At 37.8% G+C, this 18,977-nt stretch overlaps 1 protein-coding gene across 11 annotated transcripts in view; it reads right to left on the bottom strand.

The window, feature by feature from the left end:
- The window catches only part of HEPACAM2 (HEPACAM family member 2), a 53,265-nt gene that overhangs the window by 25,246 nt on the left and 9,042 nt on the right, over window positions 1–18,977 (bottom strand). For 4 of the 11 annotated variants that reach the window (XM_068550646.1, XM_068550650.1, XM_068550649.1 and 1 more), the window contains exons 1-3: window positions 15,153–15,271; window positions 8,174–8,527; window positions 3,211–3,495 (exon numbers count right to left, since the gene is read on the bottom strand). In XM_068550646.1, the coding sequence (XP_068406747.1) occupies window positions 3,211–3,495; window positions 8,174–8,527; window positions 15,153–15,231 (718 nt within the window). In that variant the 5' untranslated portion in view covers window positions 15,232–15,271. Of the gene's footprint in view, window positions 1–3,210; window positions 3,496–8,173; window positions 8,568–15,152; window positions 15,272–18,977 lie in introns of those variants that run through there. The other 7 variants (XM_068550648.1, XM_068550651.1, XM_068550654.1 and 4 more) reach the window with 4 other exon arrangements.

Genomic DNA, 18,977 nt, shown 5'->3' with positions numbered 1-18,977 from the left:
TGTTTCTGTTTCTCTGTTCATCTTTGACACACTGAACTCTGAACCAGGTTGGACTAGCAGTTAGTCCTGAGTCCCCTATACCAGAGGTGAATTACACAGTCAATGTAGGAAGTTTTTTCTATTTCTGTGTGAACAATATTTTTCAGAAAAAAATGCTTTCAAATTGCTCTTAGACATGTTTAACCACTGTACGTAGTTCAAAATTGGTGACTTTTTTTCTCTGTATTATAGGTTAATAAAATATATCCTACCTCCCTTTTTCCCTTTCCTATAAACACTCTTTCTATAATTGCATGACATTTGTGATCTATTTTGAAAAATGTGCTCTCTTGACAAACATTTCTTGATTTAGTCTAGAATATGTGTGTATTTATTTATAAAACATTCTGTAGTCTTTTTAAAAATTTGAACCTTTGCTTTAAAAATAATTTTCCTCATTGTTTACCAAGTAATGCCTGGCATTCAAAGCTCCCCCTAATCTGACTCAAATATACAGGTATCCTCTGCTTTCCAAAACTTTGCTTTACGCCACTTGGCTTTTATGAAAGACCTACATTAGTACCTGTTTTAGCTGACTGAAAGAAATCTGAAGAGGATTTTTGCTTTCACAAAAAAGATGAAAAGCAAAAAGTAGCGTTCAGTGTTTGCTTTGCAGGAGCCGTTTTAGAGGCAGTGGGCACCCCAGCAGCGAAAGTGGAGCCACCAAGCCCCTTCCTAGGGAACTACACTCAGCATCTCCGCATGAAGGCTCCATAGCTTTGAACTGCGTCTGTGAGCACCTGTGCTTTATTTTGTGCATCCGTTAGCAAGACATGTCGTAAGGCAATTGCTTATTCACTTTATACCATTTCGGTTTACACAAGGTTTCATAGGAACGCTCTACTTTCTGATGGAAGGGAGTGGGGAACCTCTATCTATTTCTCATTGTATCCTACACTCTAGCCAAACTGGACCATTTGCCAAATACTTTGACCTCTGCTTAGTGTCTGTGTCTGCTGTCCCTATTGCCTGAAATGTTTTTTACAGACATTTCCCCTTGCCCCACTCATACCCATTGTTCAAGGTCCATCTCAAATGTTACTTTCTATAATAAGCCTTCTCTCCAGCTAGAAGTAATGTTTTCGTCTCTGAATTCCCATAGACTCATAATATTATAGTAATAATAATGGCCAACAGTTATATAGTATTTACTATGGGCCAATCACTGTTCTAAGCAATTTACATATAGTAACAGATTTAATCCAAACAATAACTCTGTGAAGTAGGTACTGTCATTATCACCATTATATGGTTGAAGAAACTGAGGCACAAGAGAGGTAAGGCAGTAGAAGCAGGATTTCTGGCTCCAGAGTGCTGTGCCTAGCCACTGTACTCCTTTGTATACATTCCTATAGTATCTAAGACATTCTCATACATTTCATTGTCACATTTTCTCACTTCTGCTAAAATATAGGATAGCTTCCAGTTTTAAGATTCAATGGTTCCATTTTTATCTTAATTTTGCTTAATTAAACAATTATTGTATAACTGTATCACACCACTGTACTCCACTTCCCAGAAGTTGCTTTTCTTGCCACATTTCTGCGGCTCGGTTTTATTGTTAAGCTTCATCTAGTTGAAAAAACCTACATATGCTGGTGCTATTTTCCAAAGAGTTAATAACACACTTCCTCAAGAAGACTATCAATTTTCTATTGAAGAAAGTAGAATACAGATGTATCAATAATACAAACAGTTTCCATTTGCTGAATGCTTGGTGTCATCTACTGGCTATTCTTCAGAGAGGATTGATTTCATTTAATGTGGTGAGGTAGTTTTAACCATCTCCATTTTACAGATGAGGCTCAGAAAGGTCAAGGGATTTCTTAAAGTCACATAGGTAGTGATAGAACCCATTTCCCACTTAGGTCTGTCTACCTCCTAAGCACCTAAACACTAGGCTTTAGGGCCTTTCTGAGCATTATGCAGATATATTTGATGAGTGAGTAGATACATTTACAAGGCTTAATTTTACCCTTGTGATTCAACCAGCTGAAACCTCCACCCTCATGCCACCGAGTGAGAAGTTTTCCTTTGCCATGCCTTATTTATTTTGTTATACTGCTGTTGTGGCCATGCACTAAGCTATAATGGTAACTGATCAGATGAATTCCCAATGTGATAAGCCATTGGTTCAACTAGGGGAGATTTTGCACACACCAGTCCCTCTCCCCCACACTCAGGGGACATATGGCAATGTCCAGAGACATTTTTTGTTGTCACAACTTGAGGGGAGGGTGCTACTGGTATGTAGTGGGCAGGGGCCATGGATGCTATTAAACATCCTATAATGCATAGGACAACTCCCCACAACAAAGAGTTGTCCAGCCAAAATGTCATTAGTGTGGAGGTTGAGAAACCTTGTGAGAAGCTGAAATTAGAATGCAATGTTAAAACATATTGGAGGCGGTGCTATGGAGCAGAGGGGATGGGGAAAAATAATACAATCAAGAGAGAGAAATCTTGCTTGGGTTGGTGATGATAATATGACATGAACTGAGAAGTTTGGTGAACTTAACTTGTACATGAGATTAAACAAAAATAACGATAGCAACTACATCAACAGAAAAGAGAACCAGAGAGAATTGAAATCCAAAATAATTATGGATTCCCTGGGAAGCTGAATAGCTTACTGCAGAATAATTATGTTTTCTCTGTGATCCTCTCTGCACCCTGCCTGTAAAAGTGGAGCTGAGAAAACGGGCAGAGAGAAGAGCCACGCCTTGGGCTGCATTCCCCATGCATAACCCGGGAGCACTCTTTCTCCCTGCAGTCAGCTCCAGAGCACATCCCTCTCCCATTGTATGATGAACAGCTCTTCCTCCACGGGGGTGAATAAATCAGTGCCTTCTGCACGGTTCTGGGTTTGAAACTGAGGTTCCTACTTTCCACTAGAATTAAGGTCACACATGCACTGAGTCAGAGAATGTATCCTAAAAGGCCCCTGGCCAGTATCTCAACTTGATCTTCAAGAAACAGGGTTGTGCAAGTAACTATATTTCATGACAAGACAGTGCCTAGGAAGTATAATTGCACCTAGTACTACATTACAATCATGGTGAAAACCGAATGACATCTGGTGTCAACATCTGGTGATGTTCCCTGTGACTCCTCTCGTGAAAACCTCCCAGAAGAAAACTCATGTGTATGTATATATTTTTAAAAACTTACAATATATGGTAGGCATAATGATGTCACTTTCCATCTCACTGATAGGGTTCTTCACCAGGCAACTGTAATTCCCAATGTCTTCTTTGGTCACTGGAACAATATGAAGGCTGTTGTTTTGGAGAGAAAAGGAGTTGGTGGAGCTGGTGTGGACAGGCCTCCCATTTTTTAGCCACTGGTAGACCAGCCGGGTGCCCCCTTCCACGAGGCATGTCAGGGTCATGTTTCCCACATACTCCACAGCCCCAGAGGAAGGCTGAGTCTGCACCACTGGTTTCGTGACAGGATCTGCAACATCAGAACAGACAAATGATTTTTGCCACCACAGAATTATAATAAAAGTCTATGAGGTCTTTCAAATATTAAATCCTATGAAAATGATTCCAACGTTTTGCACTTTATAAATGTAGACAGTTCAGGAAGTAATTAAAGAAGAAAATAAAAAAGTCATGGCAAACACAAAATGATAAAATATAAAAATATCATTTATAGCAGAAATAACTGAGTCTAGAAGTTACTCTTCAAGGATTTTTTAATGGAAACCTTTACTTTATAGATAATGCAGTTAGTGGTAGAGAATGTCGGCTTCCTTATTTCCTGTTCATTGTGCTTTCCCCCGACACCATAAGGCTGTACTCTCACAAGCAAAGTTTACGTAGTTATTCCCTTCTCTTGATTTGTCCTAATATCCCAAGAGCAGCTGGTTGGGATACATGTGGTGAGCCCAAATTCCTATCCACCATCTGCAAAATACAAAGCTCAGATACATTACACTTTGGGGGGATTGAGAGAAAGTTTTAAAGAATCACATTTGCATCATTTACTTTTCCTTCTATGTAAGTGAACTAATTATATGTTTTAATTATTGTGCATTTATATTGCAGCGTTATGTTAGTCACTGTACCATGTTAGTCACTTTAACAAACCAAAGCCTATAATAATCTCCTTCTATGCATGATTACAGGACACACAGAGAAGGAGATGATATATAAGTAACAGACAATTGGTCCCAATGTTTAGCTTTCAATTTCCTATCAAACTTTTAATTGGGGTTGAGATAAACCCATGCACATATGGTCACCTTATCTTTGATAAAGGAGGTAAGAATATACAATGGAGAAAAGACAGCCTCTTCAGTAATTGGTGCTGGGAAAACTGGACAGCTACATGTAAAAGAATGAAATTAGAACACTCCCTAACACCATACACAAAAGTAAACTCAAAATGGATTAAAGACCTAAATGTAAGGCCAGACACTATAAAACTCTCAGAGGAAAACATAGGCAGAACACTCCATGACATAAATCACAGCAAGATCCTTTTTGACCCACTTCCTAGAGAAAGGGAAATAAAAACAAAAATAAACAAATGGGACCTAATGAAACTTAAAAGCTTTTGCACAGCAAAAGAAACCATAAACAAGACAAAAAGACAACCCTCCGAATGGGAGTAAATATTTGCAAATGAAGCAACTGACAAAGGATTAATCTCCAAAATATACAAGCAGGTCATGCAGCTCAATATCAAAAAAACAAACAACCCAATCCAAAAAAGGGCAGAACACCTAAATAGACATTTCTCCAAAGAAGATATACAGATTGCCAACAAACACGTGAAAGGATGCTCAACATCACTAATCATTAGAGAAATGCAAATCAAAACTACAATGAGGTATCACCTCACACGGGTCAGAATGGCCATCATCAAAAAATCTAGAAACAATAAATGCTGGAGAGGGTGTGGAGAAAAGGGAACCCTCTTGCACTGTTGGTGGGAATGTAAATTGATACAGCCACTGTGGAGAATAGTACGGAGGTTCCTCAAAAAACTAAAAATAGAACTACCATATGACCCAGCAATCCCACTACTGGGCATATACCCTGAGAAAACCATAATTCAAAAAGAGACATGGACCACAATGTTCATTGCAGCACTATTTACAATAGCCAGGACATGGAAGCAACCCAAATGTCCATTGACAGATGAATGGATAAAGAAGGTGTGGCACATATATACAATGGAATATTACTTAGCCATAAAAAGAAATGAAACTGAGTTATTTGTAGCTAGGTGGATGGACCTAGAGACTGTCATACAGAGTGAAGTAAGTCAGAAAGAGAAAAACAAATACCGTATGCTAACACATATATATGGAATCTTAAAAAAAAAAAAAAAGGTTCTGAAGAACCTAGGGGCAGGACAGGAATAAAGACGTAGACATAGAGAATGGACTTGAGGACATGGGGGGGGGGAAGGGTAAGCTGGGACGAAGTGAGAGAGTGGCATGGACATATATACACTACCAAATGTAAAGTAGATAGCTAGTGGAAGCAGCTGCATAGCACAGGGAGATCAGCTTGGTGCTTTTTGTCCACCTAGAGGGGTGGGATAGGGAGGGTGGGAGGGAGACGCAAGAGGGAGGAGATATGGGGATGTATGTATATGTATAGCTGATTCACTTTGTTATAAAGCAGAAACTAACACACCATTGTAAAGCAATTATACTCCAATAAAGATGTTAAAAAAAAAAACAACTTTTAATTGGGGTTGATGCATCTTCTCAGGTAAATTTGTCTTGACTCATGTTCACATGTTTTTTACACCAGAAAATGTGCATTAGAGCACAAACAGATCCAATCCGTCCGCCCAGAGAAGACAGGAAAAAATGAAAGATAAGGAGAAAAGAGGTTGAAAGGCAACTTGCAGGGGTGCTGAGGAGTTCTGAAGGCTCCAGCCTTTCTCAAGATGGGTGCAGTCAAGTGGTCCGCTCAATTTAACCCTTTATATTCCCTGGCAAGAACAAAGGGTTTGGAATAGCTTTTGTTTACATTACTATGATTTAAAAAGAAAAATGAATTGGTACATTCATTATGTAGAAAAAGCTTATGTTTCAAGTGTGCCCATGCATGGAAATACATGTGGTATGGAATAAGTCAAATAGGTGATGTCGAAGGTCTCAAATGGGAGAGCCAATCATTAGAATAGACGTTGGTACTGTGATCATACACTTGCATTTAACAGTGTAATTCAGATATGGAAGCTTCCTAAGAAGATTTTTTACACAGGCCCTAAACCCCTATCAAGACCTTTTCGTTGCAGGGGGAAGGCACAATATAGGAGTAGGTTAATAAGAAGTACAAACTACTATGTATAAAATAAATTAGCTACAAGGATATATTGTACAGCACAGGGAACAGATCCAATATTTTATAATAACTGTAAATGGAGTATAATCTATAAAATTTTTGAATCACTGTATTGTATACCTGTAACTAATATAATATTGTAAATCAACTATACCTCAATAAAAAATTTTTTAGAAAGAACTTTTGGCTGCATGTCCATAAACAGATCCAATTGTACTACATATTAACAAGTAATGGATGTTCTACTAAAAGTTTGGAGGGAGAGACGAGATACTACCCAGGAGAATTTCATGAAAATATGAAAATGTCCTCCTTTTCTCTCCCCATAGTTGTTCTCTAGGCATCTGCCCCCACATCCTGTGTCTTTGCTCCCCTGCAAGCTCTCCAGTTTCCACTCATTTACTGTGCACATATTTACTGAGTGCCTACAAATGGCCTGCATCGGGGTTTAGGCAGTGAGGACAAAGCAGCAAACAATGCAAAGCTTGCTCCCATGGCCCTTGTATTCTAGGCAAGGAAGAGAAACAATAAAAAAAATAAAAATATACAATACGTCCAGTGTTATGAAAAGAATAAAGCAGAACTCAAGATAAAGAGTTAACTCTCTCTCTCTCTCTGTATACTTTACATACGGTGGTCAGGAAAGCCTTTACAGATAAAGTGACACTCTGGCTGAGACCGAAAGGAAACAGGGGATAGTGCCATTACCTAGGAGAAGAGTAATCTAGGTAGAGTGAACAGTCAAGTACAAAGGCCCTGAGGTGTGAGTGTGTTTGGCCTGTTCTAGGAAGAGCGAGGAGGCCAGTGTGGTCAGAACAGAGTGAGTGAGGGGAAGAGAGGTGGGAAGGGGTCAGAGAGGTACTGGGTACCTCTCTGTTGGGGGGTTCACAATGGGCCTTGTGGGACATCGCTAGCACTTTGGCTTTGATTGTGAGTGAGACAGGAAGCTATGGGAGGATTTTGAGCTGCAGGAGGCAGGGGCAGAAGCGGGGAGAGTGGACAGCAGGCTGTTAGGACAGTTCAGGCCAGAGCTGATGGTGGGGTTGAGCGGGGCGGTAGTGGGCGTGGTGAGAAGTGACTCACTTCTGTCCATATCTTGAAGGTAAAGATGACAGGGTTAACTTGTGGACTGGATGTAGGGTGTGACAGAAAGAGGGAGTCAAGGGTGATGGCAAGGTTTTGTCCTAAGCAACTGATGGAATGAAGTTGCTATTTGCTAATTTTGCTAATATTGTTAAATAGACAGGTTTAGGGGGGAAAAATCAGAAGTTGGGCTTTGGGTGTAGTATATTTAAGGTATGCTGCTTACATACCTCAGTATGGAAAATAAATGTCTGAAAGTTAGTTGAACCCCACTCTCCCTCAGAGGACATACCCAGCAAATTCTATTGTTCCTTAAGTATGGCCACTGAGCAAGTTTCATCCTTCCCAGTGTACCAAAATAAGAAAAAAATTCTTTATGTGACAAAAATGGGGCACTTCCCAGGGTACACTGTTAATGAGAAATAAAATTTTCTCTGCCTCATTATATCAGCAACTTTATACTTGATAGTTTCCAGGCAAACAAATACTACGTTCTACTTACTGCTTGATTACCTTTAGCTGGGCACTGCGCATATACTTTATATGCATGTCTTATTTAATCCTCAGAAAGCCTCATGAGGTGGATAATGTCATTTGTGCCATGAGACACTGAGGCTTTGAGGGTTAATTTGCTCAAAGTTGCAGAGCCAGGACCTAAAGCCCAGGTAGTCTAATCTCCTGAGCCATTGCTAACTGCTGTGCTACTCAGCTGCCCACGTCACTTATAGCGGACTTACCATCAACGGTAACTTGAATCTTCTGACTAGCTGACACAGTTCCATTTCCCTGAATGTTGACCTTCACGATGTAATTGCCTTCATCAGTGAACTGCAATGGGTTGATGAGCAGGGAGGCATTGGGTGGCATCATGGTGAATTTGTGTTGGTATTCCAAGTCAGGAACCACAGACTTGTTCACAGAGCCCAGTAAGTATTTGGGCATCGTGTGGGGTCTCTCAAACAGCCATATGATCTGGATGTCTGATGCCGGAGTGTGGAATCCATAGTGTACGGGGAGGTAGAGAGCCTGACCCCTGATGCCACGGACTGTGTGTGATGGCACCGCCACCTTCAGCCCGGAACAAGCACCTGCTATGAAGGAAAGGAAAGTTGTAAAGACCCTGAACCACATTTCACAATCTAAAGGGGAAATACAGAGAGAACCTGATCGGGTAATAATCCTTTTCAAAGAAGAGAGGCTTCTAGGTACTGACTCTTCTAGTACCGGTTACCTGTAGAGGTAAGTATGTCTCTGAAACCTGCATTTTAAAAACTCCCCACAAAGACTGTTGACTGCGTGACCTCTTTAAAGGCAAGATGAAAAGGAAAAGCAGAAGTTATTATCTCTAACTGTTAAAGAATAATGGGAAAAGGAGAACTGGGAAAGATTATTAGTTCTAAAGTCCAATGAAACCTTTAAAAACATTTGAAATTGTGACTGATTAATGTCTGAGTCATATCATATCCTAATCAATCTATGTGGTTGAGGGGCTACTTCCTCTTGAGAATCTTCCTCCACAGTCTTCTGAAATGGCTTAACAGTCCATAATTGGAAGTTTTTCCTTTTAGCCAAAGCCTTGCCAAATGCAAACATCCTAAGGAGAATGGCATTAAACTATTACCGGTTGTGATTGGTTACTCCTGCTCAGAAGCAGGGATCTGGCTGGTGTGTTTGAGCATCAGCAAGAGGCGGGAGCAGGTGAAGCAGAGCAGAGCAGGAGTGTGGTGAGACAGGAGGCCAGCGAGGGGCTGGGCTGGATCAGGAAGTGCCTTAGGGTCATGGCAAACACTCTGGCAATTTTACTTTGAGTGAGATGGGAACACAGCTGGATTTTTGTGAGCAAGAGGGATAGAGGTCTTTCTTCTTATTTTTTTAGGTGTACTCTAGCTGCCGTGAGAACTGACTGAAATAGGGGAAAGATCAGGAGCAGGGAGACCACTTAGGAGATGACTGCAATAAAGTAGGCAAGAGATGACTGTGCTGTAGATAAGGGTGGTAGTAAAAGATATTGTGAGAAAAGCCCGGTGGTGCTAACAGGATTTGATGACACATTGCGGGTGGGATACAAGAAACAAAGATGAGTCAAGAATGATTCTAAGGTTGTTGACCTGATCAACTGGAAGAACGGAGTCGTCATTTATTAATGGGCAACTAATCAATTAATCATGGGGAATACTGTGGGAGACATTTTTGTGGAAAGATTGGGCGTCAGCTTTGGACATGTTCATTTTAGATGCCCATTAGAAATCCTCTTCTTCGTAGTTTCTGGCACCTGGAGACTTCCCCTTCTTTACCTTGAGCTATGTATTGTTTTATATTATCTAGCATATATATATATATATATATATATTTTTACAATTGAGAAGACAGTCCTCCTTAGCTCAGGTTACCATGTAGCTACCATTTTCTACCATTTTGATTAGAATACTAATCAAAAGTTCTTTGCTTCAAAATCCTCATTTTAAAGGGGGAGCAATATGGTACCTACATTGTATGAACAGTGGAGGAGAAAATGAGAGGAATTTAAATGTGAAGTCTTTTGAACAGTGATGGAAAAAAGAAAGAACGGAAAGGAAATTGGAGACAGTTGGCATAGACAACACTTCTGGGGAGTTTTGCTGAGAAAAGGAGCAGAAAAAGAATTTTTTTTTAATTTCTTTTTTTTTCTTTGGATAGATGCTGAACAGCATGTTTGGAGCTATTGGAATGATCCCTAGAAAGAGAAGTCTTGATGAAGCAGAAAACAGATGGGTGAGGGTGGAAAAGAATCCTAGGTGAGGAGGGATGAAAATTTGGGCACAAATAGAGATAACTTACAATTTCAATTTTGTCATATACAAAATGTTTATCTTCTTTGATTGCTTCTCCCTTTTCATCTCTACTAGGAAGGGAATCTTTAAGATTTATCTGAATCCTGTTGTGAAAGGTCATCAATATTAGGAAGGGAATGGTAGAAAGGTCTGTTTGTACAACGATTTATTTGGAGAAACTGAAATATGTAGGTCTGCTCCTATGAGGAATCAAATTCCACCAACAGTAAATTCCTCTCTTTCTTTCCCAGGGTGGAGGTTAGAGCAAAGATTTCCATGGTTTTTGTTTTTGGGTAGCTGTTGGTAAACAGTGAGACCCCAGGGCCAGCAGGGAAGTCAGAGCAAAGAACTGAAGAGGAGGAAGGACAAAGAGGAAGATCAGAGGAGGTTAAGGGGAGAAGGGGTGCCTAGATGCTCAACTGAAACTGACCATAAGGACTAAAAAGTAGGTGATTCTATGGGAAAAATAAATATGTGTCTTACAGTCTCCTTGGGCTCTGTGTGTATTTGTGATTGACTTGTAATTTTTTTTTCTGATAATGGGCTGTACCTGTACATTCATTGTAGTGATTTGGTCCATAACAAAGGAGTTACAAAGGTATGAGGATTTGCTTCTGTTTTCTTTTCTGGCAAGTGGAAGAATGTTAAATTTGTAGTTCTTCTTAATTTGAATCAGTAGAAAAAGAAGGAGCTTCTTGCTGGGAATTATAAAGAGGAGATAAAGTGTATTGCAGAAAAGGAAAGGAAATCATAAGAGAGCTAAAGGGAGATGAGAGAGTAAATCTAGGACTTAAAACTAGTAATGTCTGAGATATGTGAAGCAGAGACTGAGAGAAGGGAGTGAAGCTCTTGAAGTCATAGATATAGAAAGACATTGGGCATTGGATGGCAGACCTGTACAGGAGAAGATTCCTCTTAGTACATGTGTTATCTGCATGAAACAACATGCATTTTCATGCCTTTCATTGTAATTGGTGATAGGAAGTGCCTAACAAGTTCCTGGTAAGCAGAACTAGTTTTTTTAGCACCCATTATTACTAACTTAAGATATGTAAAATGCACTTTTCACTGTATTTATTGTGCTGCTGTTTCCTTTTTTACTTCAGTGAATACAAAAATATTCCTGAGAGTTTCAAGGTTCATTCTTGATCTTGGACTCCCTTGTCCACACAGTCTAAATTAATCACTTGCAAATTGCCTGGAAATAGGGATTTCAGGAACCTATTTTCTAAACTTGCAGAGAGATTTCTGAATTTCCTACTTTGATAAAGTTAAAAGCACACTGAAATACGAGGTCTTAGTAAAGAACACATACTTGGGATAAAATGGTGATTAGTTAACTGACCTTAGATAAGTCATTTTAATTCTCTGGATGGCAGTTTTCTTATGTGTGAAAAAAGGGTAATATTAGATGAGGTCCAAGGCCTCTCTCTACTCTTTATGTTTATGTTCTTGACATCCTAAGGTGCTTTTCTCAGGGTAGCAGCTACCCTATAGTTTAAAGGGGAAGGACTCATATTTTAGTGAGAGAGGGCCCAAAGAATTTTGAAGTATTGAATCTCAGATTTAAGTCCACTTATTAAGTTGGATATCTTTTAATAAAGTGGCAGTTCTGTGTTTTTTGCCAAGGTATCAAGGGGGATGGTGGGAAACTACATCATTGCCTTGAGAATGCACTGGAAAAAACGGCATGGCTCCTGATATAAAACTCGGTAGTTGCCTCTGACAGTAAGCAATTTGGTCATTGACTTATTGGTTCACTTAATACATTTCACAGCTCAACCTAGGAACCACTGCTAGACTGAGCTGTAGATAGAGATGGCCTGAGTGCAATTCTGGCCAATCTGTTCTCGGAGTTTGGGGAAATCATTGCAGAAGTCCTTGTTTACTTTTTACTTTTTTTTTTTCTGAAAAGGGGAAGAACGCTTTTTCTCTACTTTTTGTGTGGTTGAGCTGAAAAAGATTAACTGAGATTGTAATATTCTGAAAATGATTGGGAGGCACTTTCTTACCATGGAGTGCAAGCATGACTAGAATAGAAATGTAGGTGACTTTTGGATCTTGACTCAGAAAGCTGAATCTTAAGTAAGAAAGCTTGATTGGAGAGTCTATGACTGAAGTTATGGGAATAAATTCTATCTAATAAAATATTAAATACGATACAAATATTGCAGCCCAGGGAAAAATGAAACTACTTTAGCAGAAAATAACATTTTATATGGCACTTACAATAATCATTAAGGGGAGTGAACTAGTTCTTTAGTCTATTTTAGAAACTGCATCATGTATTAATACCTTAAATAATATATTACCATCAATAGTATCTCTGAATATATTCAATGCTTATCATACCAAATGATATGAAATCATGTTATTTAATTTTTTTTCAAATATGTGTGCTTTTTCAAATATACGTATGACAGTGGGAAGACAGCACAGCTGTTACAATAGCTGTTTGCTTAGATTGCCTACACCATTTTTATCAGATAAATTATAGGTAGCAAGTTATAAGAGTATCAGTGAGGAATGAAATTTTCTTTATACAGTTTCTAATCTCAGCCACTAAAATCTTTTTACTTTGCAGGAAAGACATGACTCTATTGATATGATGCAATCCTTACTTGTAGTCAACTTTGCAGAATAAACAGATAATAGGATGCTTCTGCTACATTTTAGGATCACATACTCCTTTGCCATTGCTGTATTTCCACTGACAGGTGTGAAATCCATGCTGGCAAAACAGTAGTTTTCGGACTTAAAAAAATTAGCTTCATTTTGAGAAATTTTCAAGTGCTCTTTCCTTGTACGAGAAAACGTAAATGACTAAACTATTGATTTTAGGAAGTCAACCTCTGTAAGAACAAATAAACTTTATGAAAATAAATGATATAAAAATGGATGAAATTTTAATTTCCCCTTAATATTCCAAATATTTGTACTTAAATGAAAATTCAATTTTATTATTAGATTCACTATTACGTACTTTTTGAGTACAAAAAAGGAAACTCTTGACTTTTTGCATATAAGGCACTATACTAATTTGGAGAACATTGATAACACCATTGAAAATCTGACATACAAAGTTATAGCAATACTCTCCCCTTCAGAGACTCCCTTAAACTATAAAACTAAGACATTATAAAGGACTGTCCAGCGATAAAGAACATTTTTGACGTCATATTGCAAAATTTATCTATATTCCAGCAACAAAAGACTCCCTAGACCAGTTTCACTGTATTTAATATAAACATCAGACTTCACAAAGTGACCTCTACCGTGGCTCAAAATAGTTGGCATTTACTTCCCCATTGCCATGTATGATATTAGCAAGCACAACACAACTATTATTGACTGAAAATAAACTCTTGTATCTTTAGAGAAAATAGAAATTATGATGTACTTTGAACAGACTTTACGAACTACATTTGGGGCTTCAAATTTCTAAGATTTTTTAAAAGAAAAAACAAACTGATACTCAATATTCCAAAATACAAAAAAACTTCCGAATTACCCATGGTCTTTACAACATACTACCAATGGAGAAAAGTGAATTTGTGAAAGAAAGAAAGTCTTAACGGATAATAACTGCTTTAGCTACTTATGAACATTCTATTTCTCTAAAGTATGTTTAATTTTATTTTAGTAGAATTCTTCAAATGAATTGTCTCTAAGTTCTTCTTAAAGCCAATTACAAAAAATTACTTAGGAAATGACAGCAGTCCCATTGTTATAAAATTAAGTGCGGCACTGACACAAAGGATACTTTCAAAGCCCAGAAAAATGCACGAAGATAAAAAAGCCAGTTACGGTCATTACTGAATTTTCCTAAAAATTTCAAAACCTAAACAGCTATATAGGCTTGAATTTGACAACATAAACACTGGAACAACAATCACAACTATGGGAAACTCAAACATTTAAAAAATTTACAAACTGTATATTTCAAATATGCGGAATATGAACAATATTAGGGATAAATGTAAATAACAATCACATTTACTATGAAAACTATACCATAAGACACCAGTAAGTGCAAAGCTCTAAACTACTGAAGAAGGCTAAAACTTAAGTTGTTTATTTAGCTAATTTGTTCTTAAAATTTAAGGAATAAAGTTCTTTTTAAAAAATTCCTGTCTCTTGGATATAAATAAAACAAAAGACTTTTAAAACTCATAAATAGGAAGAATGGAAAGAGAACACCTGGTGAAAATAATGATGACATAAAAACAGTGGGAATGTTGGAGAAAGACTTTAAACTCTAAGGTTAAAGAGAAGAATGAGGGAGAAATATTAAAATAGAGAAAAAAATTTTTAATTGAACTAGCCATTGGGCAAAGAGAAAGGCTAAAGGCATTTTGGAGAAATAATACTTTTAAACACATTTCTCCCGATTGTGTACAAAATATTTTTTGTCAGCTTGGAATCTCACCTTTTTCCATATTTCATAAGACAGGTAAAAAATAGGTAGAGCTAACAGTTTGCCACAATATCTTTAATTAAAACAGCCCAAAACTATGTTCAAAAATTGTTTTAAGTTTCACTGTAAGCGGTCACAAATTCATGACCTACAAGAATATTTGCCAAAGTAGAATGCATTAAAGAGTGTTGAACCTATATATAAATTCTGTAAAAAGAAGAGATTCATTAAGCTTTTAGAATGTCTTAACTTTCTTAATGAGTGCTACTCACAATAATTTTTGTCCTAAGAAAACAAAAACCATCTATTTATTGAACCTCACTTCTCCTAATTGATCCTGTTTCTTTGCTGGAACAAAGTGTGTTATTGTTTAAAATTCTGAGCTGTTCTTCAATTATCTGAGTGAATCTACAGCCTAAAGCAAATATTTACTTTATGCCTACAATTTAATAAAAAGGTAGCTAGAACAAACTTCATGCAGTGCCTTACCTAAGAGAAGGAGGTATAATTTGCACTGAAAGACCCCAACCGTGCTGCTGAAGGGCTCCATGAAAGCATCCTGTCCCATGCATACAGTGCCCTGTTCCTGGTGGCAACTTGGTTCATGGACCAGCAGCTGCTGGTTTATTTGCCAGGGAAATCAGCAGTGAGGTAACATACCCTAGCCTGCCTCTTGCTTCTGTGATTTGAATACAGAATGAATGTGTATACAAAGGACACAGGGAGTGGGAACACCTGTTATATGCTCTGCAAAAAAACAGGCTTGTGACTTTCAGAACAGCTTCTTAGCGATTATCAGTAATTGTCAGCATATTTCATGAATTATTCTTAGTTATTAATAATCACATGAAGGAAAACATCCTTTTGGGTGACTCTAATGAAACCCAGTATGCTTTCATAATGAGAGCATATTGTGAAATTTCCTGAAAAACAAAAGCGGGTTTCCTATCATGTAAAACGATGCCATTATTTTGAAATTAAAATTTTTTTCTATGAAAATCGCAGTATTTCATATATCTGCTAAACAGTTATAAATCACCATGAAGTCACTAAGTCTCATGTAAAAGTTATACCAAAGAAAACAGAGCACCTTAATGTCTTTAAATGTGTATTTTTCTATGTAGTATTTCCTGTTACAAATGTCTGCCATGGTTTTATTGAATCTATGGATTCATGTAATTTTTAAAAGCAAACCACAGGTGTGTTTCCAAGTGACACTGAATCATGGACCATGTGTAATTATAAATAAAAGCTTAAACCAAAAGATAATATCTGAGGTCACATTTTCACAGCTGAAGCACAGAGTAAGTGAACCAACGGCTCAGAGACAATCTTGCCTCTTACGGTGGTATCTGGGCTACAGATTTTCTGCCTGGCCTTTTCACTGCCATGGCAGCAGGCAGTCTGTGCACTTCCGCTTAATTTACTAAGTTATAAGTTAACCCCTATTTCATTTCATCTACTGCAAGAAGGTTCTAGTCCAAGCCTTTGTTATATAAAATAAAAATCTGCATCTAATCAAGCAAAATTCCTTGCATAAATCATTTTTTTAAAGTAAAGGCTCACTGAAGAAGTTCAGTGATAATAGGGGAAGGAAGAATATTCCTCAAGTGTAATTAAAGGTAAAAAAAAGGAATGATAGTTATTTTGGAGTTCAAGTTTGGAAACACTTTTAGCATTAAAGCTTCCAGAACTGTTTCTACAGGCAAAGAAAATAAATGACTATTGGAAAACCTGAGGCCTCTTCAGAGGTCACTTTATGACCTCTCCAAGCTTCAGAAAAATGGTAAGAGCTTCCCCCTGGTAATTATTATACCACAACTTTCTCTGTGCTATCTCTAAATCTTGCATGTGTGATTTAGAGATAGCAGCACTATTTCAGCACTTATCTCATTAAACTCAATTGATTTTATTGCATGTTTATTTTCCCTCTGGGCTCATCTTATACAAAGACTGGTCTTATTCATCTATGGATCTAGCATAGTGGTTAACTAGTATTTTTGTTAAGTTGTTCCCCCAGAAATAAACCCAAATATTCCTTGGCCCATGTCTTCTGATTCTCAGTTGATGCTTAAGACATGCATATAAATTTTAATATTGGATTGCACAAAATACAATTTGGAAAGTAATACTGAAGTTCTATATATAGCACATAGACTCCCCCTCACATCTTTTAAATCAATATTAATCTCTAATTGCTTTTATTAAATAAGCTCTTTCTAGTGCTTTTCAGACACAGTGCTGGCTCATGATAACGTGTTTTGGGTCCTAGTCAAAGTGAGAGAAATAAAGATGATGGAGTAAGTTTTTCCTAATGTTAAATTTACTCAATTTAAAGGACTGATATTTATTCTGAGATTTTTTTGTGTTATATTAAAAATATCCTTTACTTTATGACATAGCGATAACAGATGTTACATAAAAAAATTAAATTCCAAAACGAATTAGGTCATCTTTTCATGTCATGGCACACAGTAAAAAACGACAACGCCTGTCTGGCACATCCTGAGAAAGTGCTGTGACAGAAGCATGATAATGTGCCCTCTAGTGGCAGGTAGTAGGAATAAAATCTTAGCTGCTGGAGTTATTTCTGAATTCAGGATGGTTACACAGGAAGCCACACAAAATAATGTTAAAATATACCTTCATTTGATAAAGGAGGCAAGAATATACAATGGAGAAAAGACAGCCTCTTCAATAAGTGGTGCTGGGAAAACTGGACAGGTACATGTAAAAGAATGAAATTAGAACACTCCTTAACACCATACACAAAAATAAACTCAAAATGGATTCAAGACCTAAATGTAAGGCCAGACACTATAAAACTCTTAGAGGAAAACATAAGCAGAACACTCCATGACATAAATCACAGCAAGATCCTTTTTGACCCACCCCCTAGAGAAATGGAAATAAAAACAAAAATAAACAAATGGGAATTAATGAAATTTAAAAGCTTTTGCACAGCAAAGGAAACCATAAACAAGACAAAAAGACAACCCTCAGAATGGTAGAAAATATTTGCAAATGAAGCAACTGACAAAGGATTAGTCTCCAAAATTTACAAGCAGCTCATGCAGCTCAATATCAAAAAAAAACAAACAACCCAATCCAAATATGGGCAGAGACCTAAATAGACGTTTCTCCAAAGAAGACATACAGATGGCCAACGAACACATGAAAGAATATGCAACATCATTAATCATCAGAGAAATGCAAATCAAAACTACAATGCGTGTGCCTCTGAGGTGGGAGAGCCAACTTCAGGACACTGGTCCACAAGAGACCTCCCAGCTCCATGTAATACCAAATGGCAAAAATCTCCCAGAGATCTCCACGTCAACACCAAGACCCAGTTTCACTCAATGACCAGCAAGCTACAGTGCTGGACACCCTATGCCAAACAACTAGCAAGACAGGAACACAGCCCCATCCATTAGCAGAGAGGCTGCCTAAAATCATAATAAGGCCACAGACACCCCAAAACACACCACCAGACGTGGACGTGCCCACCAGAAAGACAAGATCCAGCCTCATCCACCAGAACACAGGCACTAGTCCCCTCCACCAGGAAGCCTACACAACCCACTGAACCAACCTTAGCCACTGGGGACAGACACCAATAACAACAGGAACTACGAACCTGCAGCCTGTGAAAAGGAGACCCCAAACACAGTAAGATAAGCAAAATGAGAAGACAGAAAAACACACAGCAGATGAAGGAGCAAGGCAAAAACACACCAGACCTAACAAATGAAGAGGAAATAGGCAGTCTACCTGAAAAAGAATTCAGAATAATGATAGTAAAGATGATCCAAAATCTTGGAAATAGAATAGACAAAATGCAAGAAACATTTAACAAGGACGTAGAAGAACTAAAGAGGAACCAAGCAATGATGAAAAACACAATAAATGAAATTAAAAATACTCTAGAAGGGATCAATAGCAGAATAACTGAGGCAGAAGAACAGGTAAGTGACCTGGAAAATAAAATAGTGGAAATAACTACTGCAGAGCAGAATACAGGAAAAAGAATGAAAAGAACTGAGGACAGTCTCAGAGACCTCTGGGACAACATTAAATGCACAAACATTCGAATTATAGGGGTCCCAGAAGAAGAAGAGAAAAAGAAAGGGACTGAGAAAATATTTGAAGAGATTATAGTTGAAAACTTCCCTAATATGGGAAAGGAAATAGTTAATCAAGTCCTGGAAGCACAGAGAGTCCCATACAGGATAAATCCAAGGAGAAACACGCCAAGACACATATTAATCAAACTATCAAAAATTAGATGTAAAGAAAACATATTAAAAGCAG

Source organism: Eschrichtius robustus, chromosome 8 (assembly GCF_028021215.1).
Source record: "Eschrichtius robustus isolate mEscRob2 chromosome 8, mEscRob2.pri, whole genome shotgun sequence".
Taxonomy (NCBI): Eukaryota; Metazoa; Chordata; class Mammalia; order Artiodactyla; family Eschrichtiidae; genus Eschrichtius; species Eschrichtius robustus.
Note: the sequence above shows the minus strand (reverse complement) of the source record. Positions and strands in the feature narration are given on the sequence as shown.